At 46.5% G+C, this 15344-nt stretch overlaps 1 protein-coding gene across 10 annotated transcripts in view; it reads left to right on the forward strand.

Moving 5' to 3' along the window:
- ITSN1 (intersectin 1) overlaps nt 1-15344 on the forward strand; it is a 186140-nt gene that overhangs the window by 135491 nt on the left and 35305 nt on the right. For 6 of the 10 annotated variants that reach the window (XM_033133309.1, XM_033133327.1, XM_033133317.1 and 3 more), the window contains 2 exons: nt 2774-2891; nt 4560-4751. In XM_033133309.1, the coding sequence (XP_032989200.1) occupies nt 2774-2891; nt 4560-4751 (310 nt within the window). Of the gene's footprint in view, nt 1-2773; nt 2892-4559; nt 4752-5105; nt 7120-15344 lie in introns of those variants that run through there. The other 4 variants (XM_033133381.1, XM_033133373.1, XM_033133363.1 and 1 more) reach the window with 4 other exon arrangements.

Genomic DNA, 15344 nt, shown 5'->3' on the forward strand with positions numbered 1-15344 from the left:
TGTTTGGTTCCTAAGCTTTGGACATCCAGTAGTAGAATTGTGAGAGCTAAGGATTCTTCTGAAGATTTATCCAAATCTATTGGTTCCTGAGTCAGATAGTGAGTGTTGGGATAGTGAGAATTCATGATGAGGAATACCTGCATAGAAGTTATCATTAAGTGTCACGGCATTACAGAATCGGCGCTTTCCACGGGGGCATCAGAAGGTGTGGTACAATAGCAGGTGTGCGTGTGTTCAAAGCCACATCTGTACCTCACAACATTTTAATTTCCATGTGTGAATGTGTGTGTGTGTGTGTGTGTGTGTGTGTCCGTGTGTCCATGTCCCCATCTATCCGTCCTCAGTTCACCATTTTGTTGATGCAAACCTTGGTCAAGGAGAGGAAAATCTATACTGTGGTAAGCTGAAGAAATACAGTACCTTTCTGTGCATACGGGACAATTAATTAAAAAATAAAGTGCCTTAAGAGTGAAGAGTGGGCCAGTGGACTAAAGAAATGCATCTTGGCTGGAATGGAAGGCATAGCCTCGAGTGAAGCCAAAGATGAAACTTGCCCTGGGGAGCTCGCTGGTGGGCACCCATAAAAACCCTGTCTGACCAGATAGAGCTTCCTAGCTCGGGGATATGACCTGAGTCCTAAGGTCTCCTCCCCTTTAATGTGTCTGTTCCTTTGCTGGATAGGGAGAGGCCCTCCTCAGACCTGTGGGTCGCATTCCCTGTGGAGAGTTGGCTGTCATCACCTAGTAGGTCTTCTGCTCTATGTATGTCCCTTTCCCGTTGTAAAGACTTGAGTGACTCCTCAGGCTGCCGTGAGGGTGTCCCACAGGTGCCACTCTTCTCGTCTCAGCCATACCTCTTAGCGGTCTTACCACTTGTCAGTGACATCTCCCCTCCAGCTTCCTTTGGTGATTTGCTGTCTGGAAAACAAGCTAACTCCCCTGGACTCTCATGCCTCACTGCCTTTACTCATAATACGTCTCCCCAAGGGGTGGTCTCTGACCTCTCCCTCATCCTCAAGAGCTGGCCAAGTGCCACTGCTTCCGGAAGCTTTCTTTGACCAGCCCACCAGAAATGACATCTCCTTCCCCTGAACTCTGATGCCTGTACCACTCTTGATGTTTAATATTGATGCTGACATTATTATTAGCTTTCCGTGAATATTTCTTATTTCCGCATGTTGGTTATCAGCTCCTTGAAGGCAGCAACCACGTTTTTTTGTCCTCACACTCCTAGTACCTTGTTCAAAAGAGAGTTTTGAAGGGGTCTTGGACTCCACAATAAAGTGGGTGAATTGCCATGCTCAGGAGGCCGTCTGGTGCTTTAACCAGTGTTTCTCATTGTGGATACACAAATGAAGAAATTGCCAGTGAGCTCTGTTCTGCCCTTGTGAAACTGCAGGGGTGGGGAAGGGGGTACCATTGTGAGCCTTGTGGCATATTCAAGATAGATAAAGCATGTGGGAACTGGTAAAGGAGTGGCTTCAATCATTGGCGAATTCACTGTGAAAATAGAAGCTTTTAGTCCTTGAGCCAAGGGCATGAAGTCTATCAGACCGCAAGGAAAGGGAAATGTGATCTGTGTTCTAAAAGAAACCAGAAGTATCCTTGATATAGTGGCAGACGGGAGAGCAGAGGTAAGGTGGCGGGAGTTTCCTTTTCTCTTAATTTTATATTCTTTATATCCTATGTCCTTTTGGAATAGGTAATATTTTCACATGGTTTAAAATTCAAAAGTTACAAAAAGGGATTCAAATGTCTCCCACCTGTTCCCAAAAGCAACTATTTTTTTATTAGTACCTTGCTTCTAGAGTGTGAGAGTGTGTGTATGTGTAAATTGTTTTGACTTCTCTGTTCCTGGTGGAACGTACAAGGGTAATCATAGCACTTCTCATGATTCCTAACGAGAGTCTCTTGCATCTCATAGAGTTGTGCCATGATTGTAAGTCTTGGCTTACCAACTTTATATGTTCGTCTGTGTCATATACTAACCCTTTCCAGCAGTACTTGGCATGTAAACACTTAATAAATGGATCTTGTGTTGAATTAGGTCAAAGTGAAGGAGAAAGGAATGGAAGTGAAAACTTAAAAATGTGACTGTACCCATCATGTAGGCCTGATACTTTTTGAAAACAATGTCAAGTTTAGACTCCTTGTGTTCTATGTATATTGCATGTATATATCTTGTATCTACAGTTGTCTATTATCAATAAGAAGAGTACAGACATGAGTGTGAATCTTGGCTTGCCACTAACTAGCCTGTAACCTTGGGACTGTCACTTAACTTTTCTGAGCCTCGTTTTCTTTATCTGGGAAATGGGAACAGTAAAGTATTATACTTTTGGAATTATGCAGATAAATGCATATAAGATGCTTAGCACAGGCCTGGCTCATGAAAAGCACCCAATGAGTGTTGACTGCTATGATTATTCCTAAAATCCACATAGCCACAATCTTACATTACCTGAAATTAGCAGCTGAGAACTGACATTACATGAGCAGTGTTTGATCCTGTATGTACTGCTTTATGCTCTGAATTGTGACCCATACAATCCCGCCCATGCAAAAACATTTCAGGCTTTGCTGACCAGTGACACCCACAATTAGAATTTTAGCTATAGTGTTTTCATTCTGTAGCATAGTAATCCATAGATTCTACTGTTAATGCGTTTTCCAGGTATGTGCAAACCTTGTATGAGTGCTGTTACAAAGCAAACTGTACCGTGAAAGAACATGAACCTTTTAAACATTTGATATAATTATTATTTTTTTACTAGGCACGTGGGAAAAAGCGCCAGATAGGCTGGTTTCCTGCTAATTATGTAAAACTTTTAAGCCCTGGGACGAGCAAAATCACTCCAACCGAGCCCCCTAAGCCAACGGCATTCCCGGCAGGTAAGCGGTTTTTCATCTCTACTTGGAAAATGGCCTGCATGTCATGTTAGTCTTTCCACTCAGTTTTCTCATGAAGTAGCTTAGATTGTTTTTCTGCTGCAGGGGCTTCTTTTACTTGCTGGGACTGACACCCAACTAATGTGATATGGAATATGTTTTTCAAAAGGACCAAAATCTCAGCAGCTTTGCTGTGCTGGGTACAACAGAGCCCTTGTTGGAACTCGCTTCCGAAGGGAGTTGTGAATGCTGTGGCATTAAAGCCAGCTTTTTCTCTTGATTTCCTTCCAGCTATTTAAATTAGGATTTGGGCTCGGGGGGGTGAGGGGACAAAAAGGGACTTCTAAAAATAAATGGCTGGGGTCTAAATAGGTCAGGAGATGGAGCTGGAGGCCACGGGGGTCTGTTGGTGGTGGCGTGCTGCTCACTGAAGACTAAAATAACTCCCCTGTGACATTTCCTGTGAACAGAGGGGCTTCACTTAATGGGCAGGATGTTACATACACACTCCTAAAGGACTGAAAGGAACAGAGGGCACTGCAGCTGAGCCGGCTGGCTGTTTTCTGATCGAAGAGACCAAAGTAGATGCTTCGGTAATATTTGAGATGGGTGAGGTTAGGGGGGCAGAATTCTGCTTTAGGTCGTTAAGCCACCAATTCATGGGTGGCATTTGTGGAAACTGCAGAATTTTCGTTCCAGTACCTGTGGTTAAATGTCTGTGCTGTGCATCCCCAGTGGAATAAGATTAAAACTTGGCAGCCTTTGCAAGAAATGAAAGGATTGGCAAATTGTGTGACTGATTCCCGACCCCAGCTGGGCCTCTTTGCTTGAGCTGTGGCCTCGTGCAGGCAGAGGGGTGGGGTGCCAGCTGGATCTCCTCTCCCTTGGGGAGGCCTGGCCTGTGTCCCCTTCATCAGGTTGGTTGAAACCCACAGAAATAATTTGCTGACGTGACTGAATTAGCTGGCGAATTTGAAAAGCCTAAACCTATATATAGGTTGGTTAAGAAAGATGAATTGGGGTACAACCTCACTGTGCAGACTTATCGGAAGTGTAAAAAATGCTAGGGAATGAAAATAATTTAACCTCCTGTAGGTCTGAGGGAAAATGAGGAAAGAAAACTTGTTCTTAAATGTGGAAATTTCTTTGAGACAAAATTTTGAGCCGCAAAAATGCAGGGAATGAAATAGTTGATTTTACTCTTCACTAAGAGTAGGAATTTTTGGAGGTCACCTTAAAAAACAAAAACAAAAACTATGGTCAAGTGTCCACCATACACAGCTATCCTGTACAGTTGGGCCAATCTTTCAGAGTCAGCTTTTTACAGGCGTTCCACTGCACCCAAATTTAGAAACGATTCCACGGAAGCATTCAGTTATCACTGTAAATGTTCTCCTGACAAGTAAACATGAAAAAGAGGAAGATATTGTAAAAAAAAAAAAAAAAAACCGCTAAAGCCTTCGTGTGGAATTCTTGCCGCTGTCTTGGTTTTTAATCCTTCGTGTCCTCCTCTACCGCCCACACTATACAAAGCTCATCCGAGCGCCTCCGCGTCCCTTTATCCTCTTCGGAAAGGACAAAAAGCATCCCTGCGAGTGTCATGCCCCCCGCGTTGCCCGGCCCACGTGCTGCGCAGGCGCGCAGCTGCTCACCCGGCCCTGTCTCCTGCAGTGTGCCAGGTGATCGGGATGTACGATTACACCGCGCAGAACGACGACGAGCTGGCCTTCAACAAGGGCCAGCTCATCAACGTCCTCAACAGGGAGGACCCTGACTGGTGGAAAGGAGAAGTCAGTGGCCAAGTGGGGCTCTTCCCATCCAATTATGTGAAGCTGACCACGGACATGGACCCGAGCCAGCAATGTAAGTGCCGTGGGGCTCTGTGGCCTCTCCTCTCTGGTACCTTCCGGTAAAACATGCAGCATTGCTCTGATTCTGCTGAGCTTTGTTTGCAGAACTTAAAGCTAGACCATTGCTGCATTCGCACCAGTCTCTTTGAAGACCTTCTGTAATACGAGACTTTATCTTGTGGGGTTGTTTTTGTTTTTTTTCATTCCTTCTGTAGCATGTCCCCTCCCTCCCCTCCCCCCCTTTTCCTTTTTTTTTTTTTTTAAATCATTTTGGCACCATGCTGTTTACATGCCTGACTCATTTTCCTAGCTTGAATTTTGCTCATTGTTTTGTTTTGCTTATGTGTTGTTTTCCTCCTTTTTCTAGGAATCATATGTTGTCCATCCCCCCCTCAGGCTTGAAAGTCCTCAAAGAGACCCACTATCCCATATCACTGCCCAGAGGGATGATGGGAGATGCAGCCTTGATCATGTGACTTCCAGCATGATCACCTACTGCCTTCTGAGTGGAAGAACTCACTGCAGAGCAGTTTACCTCATTTTACCTTAGTTGCATGTGAGGGCAATGTGGAGTTATCACTTGCAGAGATAGAAGCAAAAATTACAGAAATACACAGGGTAGTGGGTCCTTTTGTGGCTTTCCTAGTGACTCCAATTGACTTACCCCCACCTTGGCACAGGTGCTTTCAATAGTTTTAAAATTATTTTTAAATATGTATTTTAGCCTTTTAATAAAATCAATCAAACAATAAATTACTTCTTTGCTATTTTGGTTTTGCAAAAAGACCCACTATCAAGGAATGCTGCATGTGCTATTAAAAAAATGTTCCAAATGTCCATAGATCTGAAACTTGATGTATTTTTTTCATTTTGTCCAGTGTTATCAACTCAATTGTGTAGTTTGGGTTTTTCCCCTACTGTAGAAGTACAGAGGAGTTCAGTATATCTGTTTTAAAGACGTGTAGAACGAGCCCAATTAAACAGAAGGTGATTTGTGCTTGTGTGTGTGTTTCAGATGTACCTTGTTGAGCATGTAATAATACATCCTGTACGTAAGAAATTAGTTCCTTCCATGGCAAACGCTATTACCTTGTACGATATACTCTAATCATATTGCATTAAGTTTATTTTGCACAGTGACCTTTTAGCCACATGAGAAAGCACCTGTGTTTGTTCGGTCTCAGATTTATCTGGTTGAGTTGGTGTTTTCTGTTTTGGGTTTTTAATTTTGTGTGTTTTCATACCATAAATCAGTAGACAACACCATCGAGATTGTTATGATCAACAGTACCTACAATCTCTTCTTAGTCGCTGTTATACGAAGTTTTATTCCAGTTACTTTTCATGGAATGACACATTTTGAACAAGTAATTTTCTTGACAAGAAAGAATGTATAGAAGTCTCCCTGCAATTAATTTCCAATGTTTACATTTTTTAACTAGACTGTGGAATTTCTACAGATTAATATGAAATGGAGCTCGTGGTCCGTTTATGTGTTCGATGTGCTGTAGCTGAAGCCATGTTTGTCTTTTAAACACTAGTTGGAAGCTCTCAATAAAAATGCCCATTGCTGACAGCACAGGAAACGGGGTGGCGGGGCCTCAAGCACAATCTAGAAGTTGTACTAATGACTTTTTAACTCGTAGTGACCTGTTTGTGTGTCTCTCCCTTTGGGAATCCTGTGCTGGCACTTGTGTCAAGGTCCCTCTCCACTCACGTGGTGTGGAGAATGAGGATTTCTTGTTCACTTGTGCCTCAGTATTTTCACGGATATGAATGTAAAATATATAAATATATAAACCTGCGGCTTTAACAACTGTAATACAACCTTTTGGATTAGTTACGTGTATAGATAATTAAATTTCTTCATATAAAAGTTAGATGGAAATGTCTCTGTGTGCTTGATGTTGGAAACTGGCAGTGGTGACGGGGAACCAAACAGACTAGATGTCAGCAGGTGGCCTGCTGCCCGCGTGCTCATTACAACCCGTGCTCTTTGAAATACAGACGTCATGAGAGCCTCACCGAGTCTTATTTGAATGGCCTTCCCTCTCACCTTGCTACCCGCCTCTCCCTGATCAATATGTAAACTATTTCCCCTCAGAATACTGGTTTTGAAGGATGGAACTTCCACCCAGCTTAGCGATTAACTTATCTCATTGGACTTTCGGTATATATTACGGATACATTGACAGGTGTGTGATTTGACTCAGAGTACAAAACATGTGTCCAAAAGGTGTATCATCATAAGGGTCTGTTGAACATCCAAAAAATATGTGGGTAAAGATGGAAACTTTCACCCCTTCCATACTGTTTGTTGTTCGCCATCCATTTCTGCCTCACACACTCCAGTCTTGTCGCCTTGGCAGCAATAAAGCAGTGTACACATTGATGAAACTTTGCTATAATGACCATGTGCTTGATTCCGTCCATGAACTTCGCTATTGGTCCTCCCCTGCCACTCAGTGGAATACAGCAAATATTTGGGGGAAGACGTCTACGGGTGTGGGTGCTCCGCTGGGTTCTGGGGAAGCATGCTGCGTAGTCAGGAGAGACAGGGTCTCTGTCTTCATGCAGTTCGTACTCTAGTGGGACGAACCAGCAGAAAACCAAACTGCTGCAGTGAATATCAATATATGTGGTGTGTTGCGAATTGAAGAGGTTCTAGGAGAATCGGGACGCAAGGCCCCACTGAGCAAGACATCCAGAGCAGTGGGGCAGGGAGAGCCCTTCCTGGAGAAAGTGAGATTTAAGCTGAGACATGAAGGACAAGTAGGATCCACATGAAATGAGAAGAGAAGTGGTTATTCTAGGCAGAGGTGTCATGCAAAGGCCCAGACATGGGCAGAGAGATCGCCGTCACTGTCCCCCAGTCCACTCTGTCATGGAGCAATGATCGAGACCATAAGCCCCATCTCTTGCCCAGGACCCCTTCACCTGTATCAGCCAGTGTTTCTTCTCCAGCCTTGAGTTTGGCTAGAAGGGATACAATTGTCAAGGTGGGTACTGCTCTCTACTACTACATATAACTCTTCCTCTCGATAATACCGTGTCTATAGGCCATTCCTCTAGGCTTTCCTCTGGCTTGTGAAGCTGACACAGGTGGTTCTCCTAGGAAACTACTCTTGCCCCCACACATACCATTCAGCTTGCATTTGATTGTAGAGTAGCCATCTGACCTAGTGCCCTCAACCAGAGAGTAAGTCTACTGCCATCTAGTGGGTGGAGGCCAGAGATGCTGCTGAACTTTGTACAGTGCACAGGACAATCCCCTGCAACAAAGACTTCTGTGGCCCCAGATGGTGGTGACCAGTACCACGATTGAGAAACCCTGGTCTCACCTCTGGCCACTGTGGTTAATATTCGCCTGGTTGCTCATGGCCAAAAAGGCTGCCCTGTTGAGGGCTGCTGAGGGTGTTCTGGCAACTACCGTTGAGTAAACTTAATCATTTAATAAGTACATACCATGTATCTGCACATAAAGTGTCCCAGAACCTTGATTTTGTATTTTAAACTTGACCTTATTCTTCTTGGTTATTCCTCATACTCTGTAATTTGGTACTGGATTAAATTTTTTAGTCATGTTATCAGAGAATCTGGTTAACAAAAAGTTGAATAGCATGGAGAGAACACATCTAATTCTAATTAAATTAGTGAAGAGATACTGGTTATCTCCTTTGGCCCCAGAGTTTAAAGATATCAGTGTTTTGTGGGGTTTTTTTTTTGTGGTTTTTTTTTTTTAGCTATTTGTTAAACACAATTAATTGGTCATTATATCATTTAATGTCATGATTGCTGTTGATTTGCCTGCGCGAATACATTTGCAGCTGAACTTTGGGTACAGTTTTGTTCCAGTGGCATATGGCCAAGAAGAGAGCAAATGAGATCGCCTTCCTTTTGCAGTTTTGAATTGCTTTCCTAAGACTGGTGTCCACACGGTGGGGGGTCGGGGAGAGTGGGGGGTGGAGGCAGGGCCCAGGAATGGAAGGAAAGGAGTAGAGGCCCAGGGACCCAAACCCCAGACTGCCTCTGCATTAGAGGTGTCTGGGAGAAGCTGGTCTAGCGGAAGCATGCAGGGTGTCACACCATGACATGTCTGGGGGAAACCTATCCAGCTTCTGGAAGAGAACCCGGACTCCCATAGTAAATGGTGACTCGGTTCTCTACACCTTCTTTGATACCATCAGAAGGAAAACCTAGTAACACTAGCTTAGGAAAACCTTCCTAAGTAGTAGGTTTAACCGTATGAACCTTCCTAAGTAGTAGGTTTAACCGTATGAAATTGCTAATATTCCTATTTCCTAAACTACAAAACTGCAGTTTCTGTGGTTCAACCTAATATATGTGATCGCTTGGCACATAGTAGGTTAGGGCCTTCAAATGCCTGTTGAAGGCCTGGGTCCAGTGATTCATGAATGTGAAGGAGGCACGGGAGTTCAGTTCCTGGCACACTCTAACGGCATCAGCCTCAGAGAGGAAACCAACATGTCTCTCCAGTTTCCTTTTAGATGTGAGCTTCCCAAAAGCAACAATACCCTTGGAAAGGGCTGCTCGTCGAATCTCTTGCTTATTTGGTCTATGCAGGAGACGACCAAGGATGCCAGGGTGTCACCACCATCGTCTGGGTCAGGTCTTCACTCCAGCGTGGGGAGGGGGAAGCACCCACCCCTCCAGATCTGATTTGAGGAACAGGCCTAACAAATCAGTCAGTCCTGCTTCCGGGAAATTGAAAGTCATTTCTGAGAGAAAGTGAATAGTCATTTTTTAATTCTAGCAAAAATCATAAGTTAATTCGATTCATTCTTTATAGTTCCAAAAATACCCAAGAGAATTTTTGTGGTAATTATATTGAATGCCAGCAGTTCCAAAATGCATAGAAAAAAATCTCCCCTTTTTCAAAATGTCTGATTTTTTGGATCTGGTAGGATCAGGAAACCTAGTAAGGTCAAAGATTACAACAGCTATATGTGAATATTTCACTTCAGCCAGAGTTCTCTTGGGCCTTTCTTTAAGAAAACACCACACATAAAAGACTGCTGGAATGTTTCCTGGTGTGTAGTTATTCTGTATCAAAGGTTTGCATTGCCTCAGGAAGTTTCCATTCTTCAAATGGAAAACTCCTCAGGCATTTTTAAATGATATAACTTGAGTCACAAAACTTTTAAGATTCGTTTTTTTACAAAAATGAGACTCAGTTATAAAATTAAGTCAGTGCAATTTGCTGTTAAGCTACCATGTTTTGTGCTGTCAACAAGCTGGGCATGTGTTTGTGTGTGTGTGTGTGTGTGTGAGAGAGAGAGAGAGAGAGAGAGAGAGTAATGTACAGGTGATTTACATGCCTGTGTCTATAGTGTAGTAACAGGTAACAGCAGGGTAAATGGTGAGGTCACAGTAGAGCCAGCAAGCAGATGAATGTCATTCTGTAGAAGATTCTGGCAGATGCGGACAGCTGCTCTTTCCACGTATTCTTGGCACATAGTGTCAGTTGATGTTCCAAGCCTCCTAAGAGGAAGTATCCCTTTGAGGGCATCATGTTGGACCTATCCTACTGTGGAGTAGTTTCTCCTGACTGACTCAGGAGGGAAAGGCACTTTGGACCTGCCATTTCTCATCAAGGACACGATTTCACTCAGAGCATCGAAGAACTCGATTCCCCTTCTGTGTCCCATGTTGTCCCTTCCCCTCTTGGTCCCCGTCACAGTCTTGCATGCGGTCTTCTCTGTTGCATTCCAGGCCCCACCAGGAAAGTGGGGGCAAGGTCCGTGATGGGGGAGAGTAGGTGCCGAGGTGCACCTGCAGATTATTCGATGAAGTGGAGAACAGTGGGCACCGGCCAGCCCTGCCCTTGGTAGCTGGGAACACGGAGGGTCTGGGAGCTACAGTGACATTCTCAAAGGCAGCTCCCAGCCTCCCTGGCCCGTCCTCTGTCATGTTGTTCCATGTTACAATACCCCTGTCTATGCCGGGGCCGCAGAGCTGCCTGCCTCCACAGAATCAGTGACTATTCGTGGAAAAGTGGAGAGTGCGTTCCTCTCCCTCCTGTGGTTCCCTCACTGTGGGGCTTGCCGGGGGAGGTGGGAGCTGTGGGTAAGGGCCCCCGCTCGTTGCTGCACCTTTCCATTGCACAAGGTCAAGACGCAGCTGCCTCCTCAACCTTTCGTCTTTCCACCCCAACTGCGGGCAGATTTTCCAAAGACGCAGGCTTGCCAGAGGTGCCTTTGCCCTGTGCCACCCTAAGATCAGGTGTTGCCAGAGCTTCTCATTTCCATTCCCGCCTCTGCCAGCAAAACATGGTGCCGTACATAATAACACAGTTTATCTACAAGTTCAGTGTAATATTTGACTCCATTCTCTTAAAACTTTGGAACATTTTATTTTCCTAAAGGTAGATAGTTGAGGGAGGTGGGCGAGGAGAGGGTAACTATATCCTGGGCCCTGATAGAAGCTAGAAGCCATACAAGATGGCAGTTTGGAGCAGGGGTGCAAATCCAGCTCTGCCACTTAGTAGGTGTGTGATCGTGGGCAAGTTGCTTAACCTCTCAGTGCTTCAGTTTCCTCATTTACGTGTGGAGAGAGAATAATACCACCTACCAGACAGAAAGCCCGGACAGTTACTAGCTTTGTTGTTGTTGCTGGAGAGAAAAGGCATTTGTGCGTGGTCGGTGAGCATGACAGAATCCATTTAACTGGCTTCCTGCTTTGTTGCATTAAACCCAGACAGCACGTGGGTTGTGTGTGCATTTTAGGGCTTTTTCAGAAAACAGGCTTTTGCAGATTGGGGGTTTCAGAGAGAAAAAATTGGACAGCTTCCCTTACAACCTTTAAACCTGTCCTTCGTGTGTACACAAATCTGTTCTCTCCTTTAGCAGGAGGCCTACCTGTGTCAAAGCAAGCAGCCTTTTCATACACTTCCCATGTTCCCAAAACGTTCAGTGACACTCTGGACTTGTGGCTGTGGACGCTTGGCGGACGGGGAGAAGCTGCCCTGTGTTTCACACGGCTAGCGGTGGGGAGGCCGGCGGAGCAAATGGAATGTGGCAAGCTTTGAAATGTCATGTCTGTGGACTGAGTTGGCAGGCCCCTGCAGAGCTCTACAATAAACCTGTCACAGATGCATTGCCTCACTGGGCCTTTATTTGTCATCACTGCATTCTGTGGTCTTGTGTTCTCTTGCCAGCAAAGACTGGAACGTTCAGCCCCCAAACATGCCAGAAGCTTGCTTTTTTTTTTTTTTTAAAGCAGCCATGCAGCTCGGATAAGGGACGTGTGTCACTAGGGGTGCTTTACCAAGGCGCCGTCTCCACAGCAGCCACCCCCAGCTTAGAGGCTGGGAGGTGAATTCTCTCCCGCCCCACCGCGTACATACACCCTGAGATGCTCTCAGGAGCCAGAGCTTTGGGCCTTGGACGCCTCTGCTCTGTTTGCTGGGCCTCCAGCAGAGTGTGAGGCCCGCAATCTGCCCCTTTCTTTCTTTTCTGGGGCGTTACCTTGGAGTTCCGAGGCCCGCGTGGGAAGGCCCCCACAGAATCCTTTAATGGCCCGCCACTCGTGGTCTCCAGTAGGAACCTTCACCCCACCCCATCCTCCTGGGGCAGAAATACTTCTGCCAGTTCTCCCCCTCCCCCAGACCGTCCCTATGCTGTGTCAAAGGCTTGGACATCGCCTGTGAGACCAGGAGGGGCTGTGTCTGCCCACGTTTCCCCGGCAAGCAGCTCCTGTCCCTGAGAGTCGTGGCTGAGAAATATGGAGCCTGGTAATAGGACTGAGCTCAATGGGATGCGAGCAGACCAGGAACCTGCTCCCCTGAAGCTTGTCGGAGCGGGGGTTGACCCCAGCAGACATAAGCTAAATCATTTCAGGTAGTGGTGGGTGACTGAGGGTCAGGGCTATAGTGGGTGGGGTGGCCCCCCAAGGAGACCTCTCTAGAGAAGTGACATGGGAGTAGAGGTCTGACAGCAGAGAGGGAGTCAGTGTGCAGATCAAAGGGAGCCCGTTCTAAGCCCGATGAATAAGTGCAAAGGTCCTGAGGGCGAACGTTTCTTCTGCCCCTCCCGTAAAGAAGCATCAGTCTTCTAGGTGGTCTCTGTTCCACACTTTCCTCTTCTCCACGTGGTGGGCAGAGCGGTGTTTTCAAAACCCAACTGCTTCTGCTTAAAATCACCCAGGGGCTTCCCAGTCCTTATGGGATAAAGACCTAAATCTTGTAGTCGGTCTGCAATGCCCTGCCTGATCTGCTCCCTTCTTCCACCCATCTGGCAGCCCCTCTCCTCCTCTCTCCTCATTTATACCTATTTGTGCTCAACTTTTAGCGCAGCTCAGCCGTCACTTCCTCAGGGACACCTTCCCCCAACCAGGGCCTTCCTTTCTGGATTGCTAACAGGACCACCAATAGTTGGCTATTGTCATCTAAAAACCCGTTTTTCTGTCATCTAAAAGCCCGGTTTTCAGCACCAAAATGTGTTGCAGGTTCAGAGGCCATGGGCCTTTGTAGCTTGCAGAAGGGGACACTGATGCTTGAAGAGGTGAAATCCCAGGCTGGGCCCCTTACAGAGCTGGTCTCCAGCATCCCAGCGAACTTTCGAGTCACCATGACAACCCTCAACAACGTCTAGTCTTCTGTTGCCCCAATGGATTTCCACTGGCCCTCTTGAAAACTATCTCTTCTGACCTCCAAACCACTTGATGGAAAGGCCCGCCTTAGTCACTGGTCCTCACTGTGCTGTCCAGGGCCCACACTGGGGAAGAGGTGCAGGGTGAGCAGACAGCATGTACGTGAGCTTTTTCCTGCGGTAGAGACCCGTGACTCAGTCCCTCATCTTCCTCCCAGGGCTCTGTGTACCTGCATGTCCAATGGGAGGCGCTGCACAGGCTCAGATCCATGGACCCCCATCATTTATCTCCATCCTGCATGGCGAGTGTGACCCGACCAGACCTTCCCTCTATCACCACAGTCTTCTCCCCACCTTCTTGCATCAAGCTGAAGTCACTGGTGGAAATGTGCTCACTCCCTCTTCCCTGTCTCCATCTGACCACCCTCACCCCTCTTCCTTTCTCTGCCATCTGGCCAGCTCCATTGACTCCGTGACTCAGCTCTTTGCTGAAGTCCTAGTTACTTGTCATAAATAAACACAAATGGATAGACTGATGCCGAGACACATAGATACTCCTATTGCCCTAATTAGACTGTGAGCTCCTTGGGGACAAGGCCATAGCCCATTAAGACCTACACATAACAGCACTAATACGTAGTGATGTACCTCCCCTTGTGTGCTTTATTATTTCCTGATACCTAGTCTTCCCCTTGGATTATAAACTGGGGGGTAGTAGCATCGACCCCACACACACAGCTATCGCCCAGCATGCCTCACTCATGGCAGTTGTTCAGGAAGTGTTTGTGGTGGACAGTCCTGTGTGGCCCTGCCATTGCTCCACAGGCTCACCCCTTCCTCCCCAACTAGGCTGTGAGGGGAAGGACACTCAGTGTTCAGTCCCCCTGCTGTGTGTGGCCAAGAACCCTGCACAAACCTATGGGTGGGGCAGCACCATCGTTTAAAAGATAAATTCACATGAGAAGACCTTGGAACAGGAAATGAGCTTATGAATTATAAGATTTGTTACTCAGCATTCTTATAACCACCCTAAACACAATATGGTGCTTATGCATGAGTTTGGTTTTCTGTCTTCTCCCGCTAGAATGGAAGCTCCACGAAAGCAGTGGTCTGAGCACATGCGTGCAGTTGCTGAAAATAAACAGGAGGTATCTTGGGTTCAGGTTGTCTCATGGGTCCTAACAGTTTGCCAAGTTAGGAGACCCCAGAGGACCAGGCTGTTCTTAGACCCTTGTGAAGAAAGTTCTGTTGGGATGAGAAGTACACTTGCCCCTCTGGGTCACCCACAGCTGGTCTGGCCACCAGAGCTTCCTGTGGTCTGGGGCTGCCTAGGACTGGTCAGCCGAAGGTCATTTTCAGAAAAGACCTGGCTGCCTCGACCCAGCCTGGCTGCCCGTTACAGCCCCTGATAGCCTCAGGTTCCAAGGACAAGTGTCCTCTCAGCAGGAATGTACCAGGAGAGAACCGGGTATGGACCACCCACAGGCCCACTCTGAAAAGTTGGTGGTTTCCTTGTGATTCTCCATTTCCCAAGACATCAGGAGCAAAGGTTTTATTCCTGACAGAAATCACCATACGTCTCTGGATTCCGCTGTCCCATCCATAAGATGAGGTTGTTGAGTGAAGTGGCCCTAGAATTGAGGGTCAGGTGGTGGCAGTGCAGCCGCCAGGTCAGAGCATCAGAGGTTCTCTGGGCTCCGGGTTGCTGATGGCCTCAGAGGGATGGCATTCTGTGGTTATAGCCACCACGCCCCTTTGAGCTTCAGTGACTTGCATTGGGCTGAATTTGGTTCCGCAGTTGTGGCCACTCGTGCTGCATGCGCCTGGACAGGTCTAATTTTCGAATCTTGCTTCTAATTCACACCAGACATCTTGATTGCCAGGCAATCTTCCTACTGATGGAGTGGTCCTCTCTCTTGGTTGTACATCGGAACCACCTGGAAGCTTTACAAATTATGGACGCCTGGGTTGCATGCTGGCCTGTCAGATTTGATTGG

The sequence above is a fragment of the Rhinolophus ferrumequinum genome, chromosome 2, assembly GCF_004115265.2.
Source record: "Rhinolophus ferrumequinum isolate MPI-CBG mRhiFer1 chromosome 2, mRhiFer1_v1.p, whole genome shotgun sequence".
Classification (NCBI taxonomy): Eukaryota; Metazoa; Chordata; class Mammalia; order Chiroptera; family Rhinolophidae; genus Rhinolophus; species Rhinolophus ferrumequinum.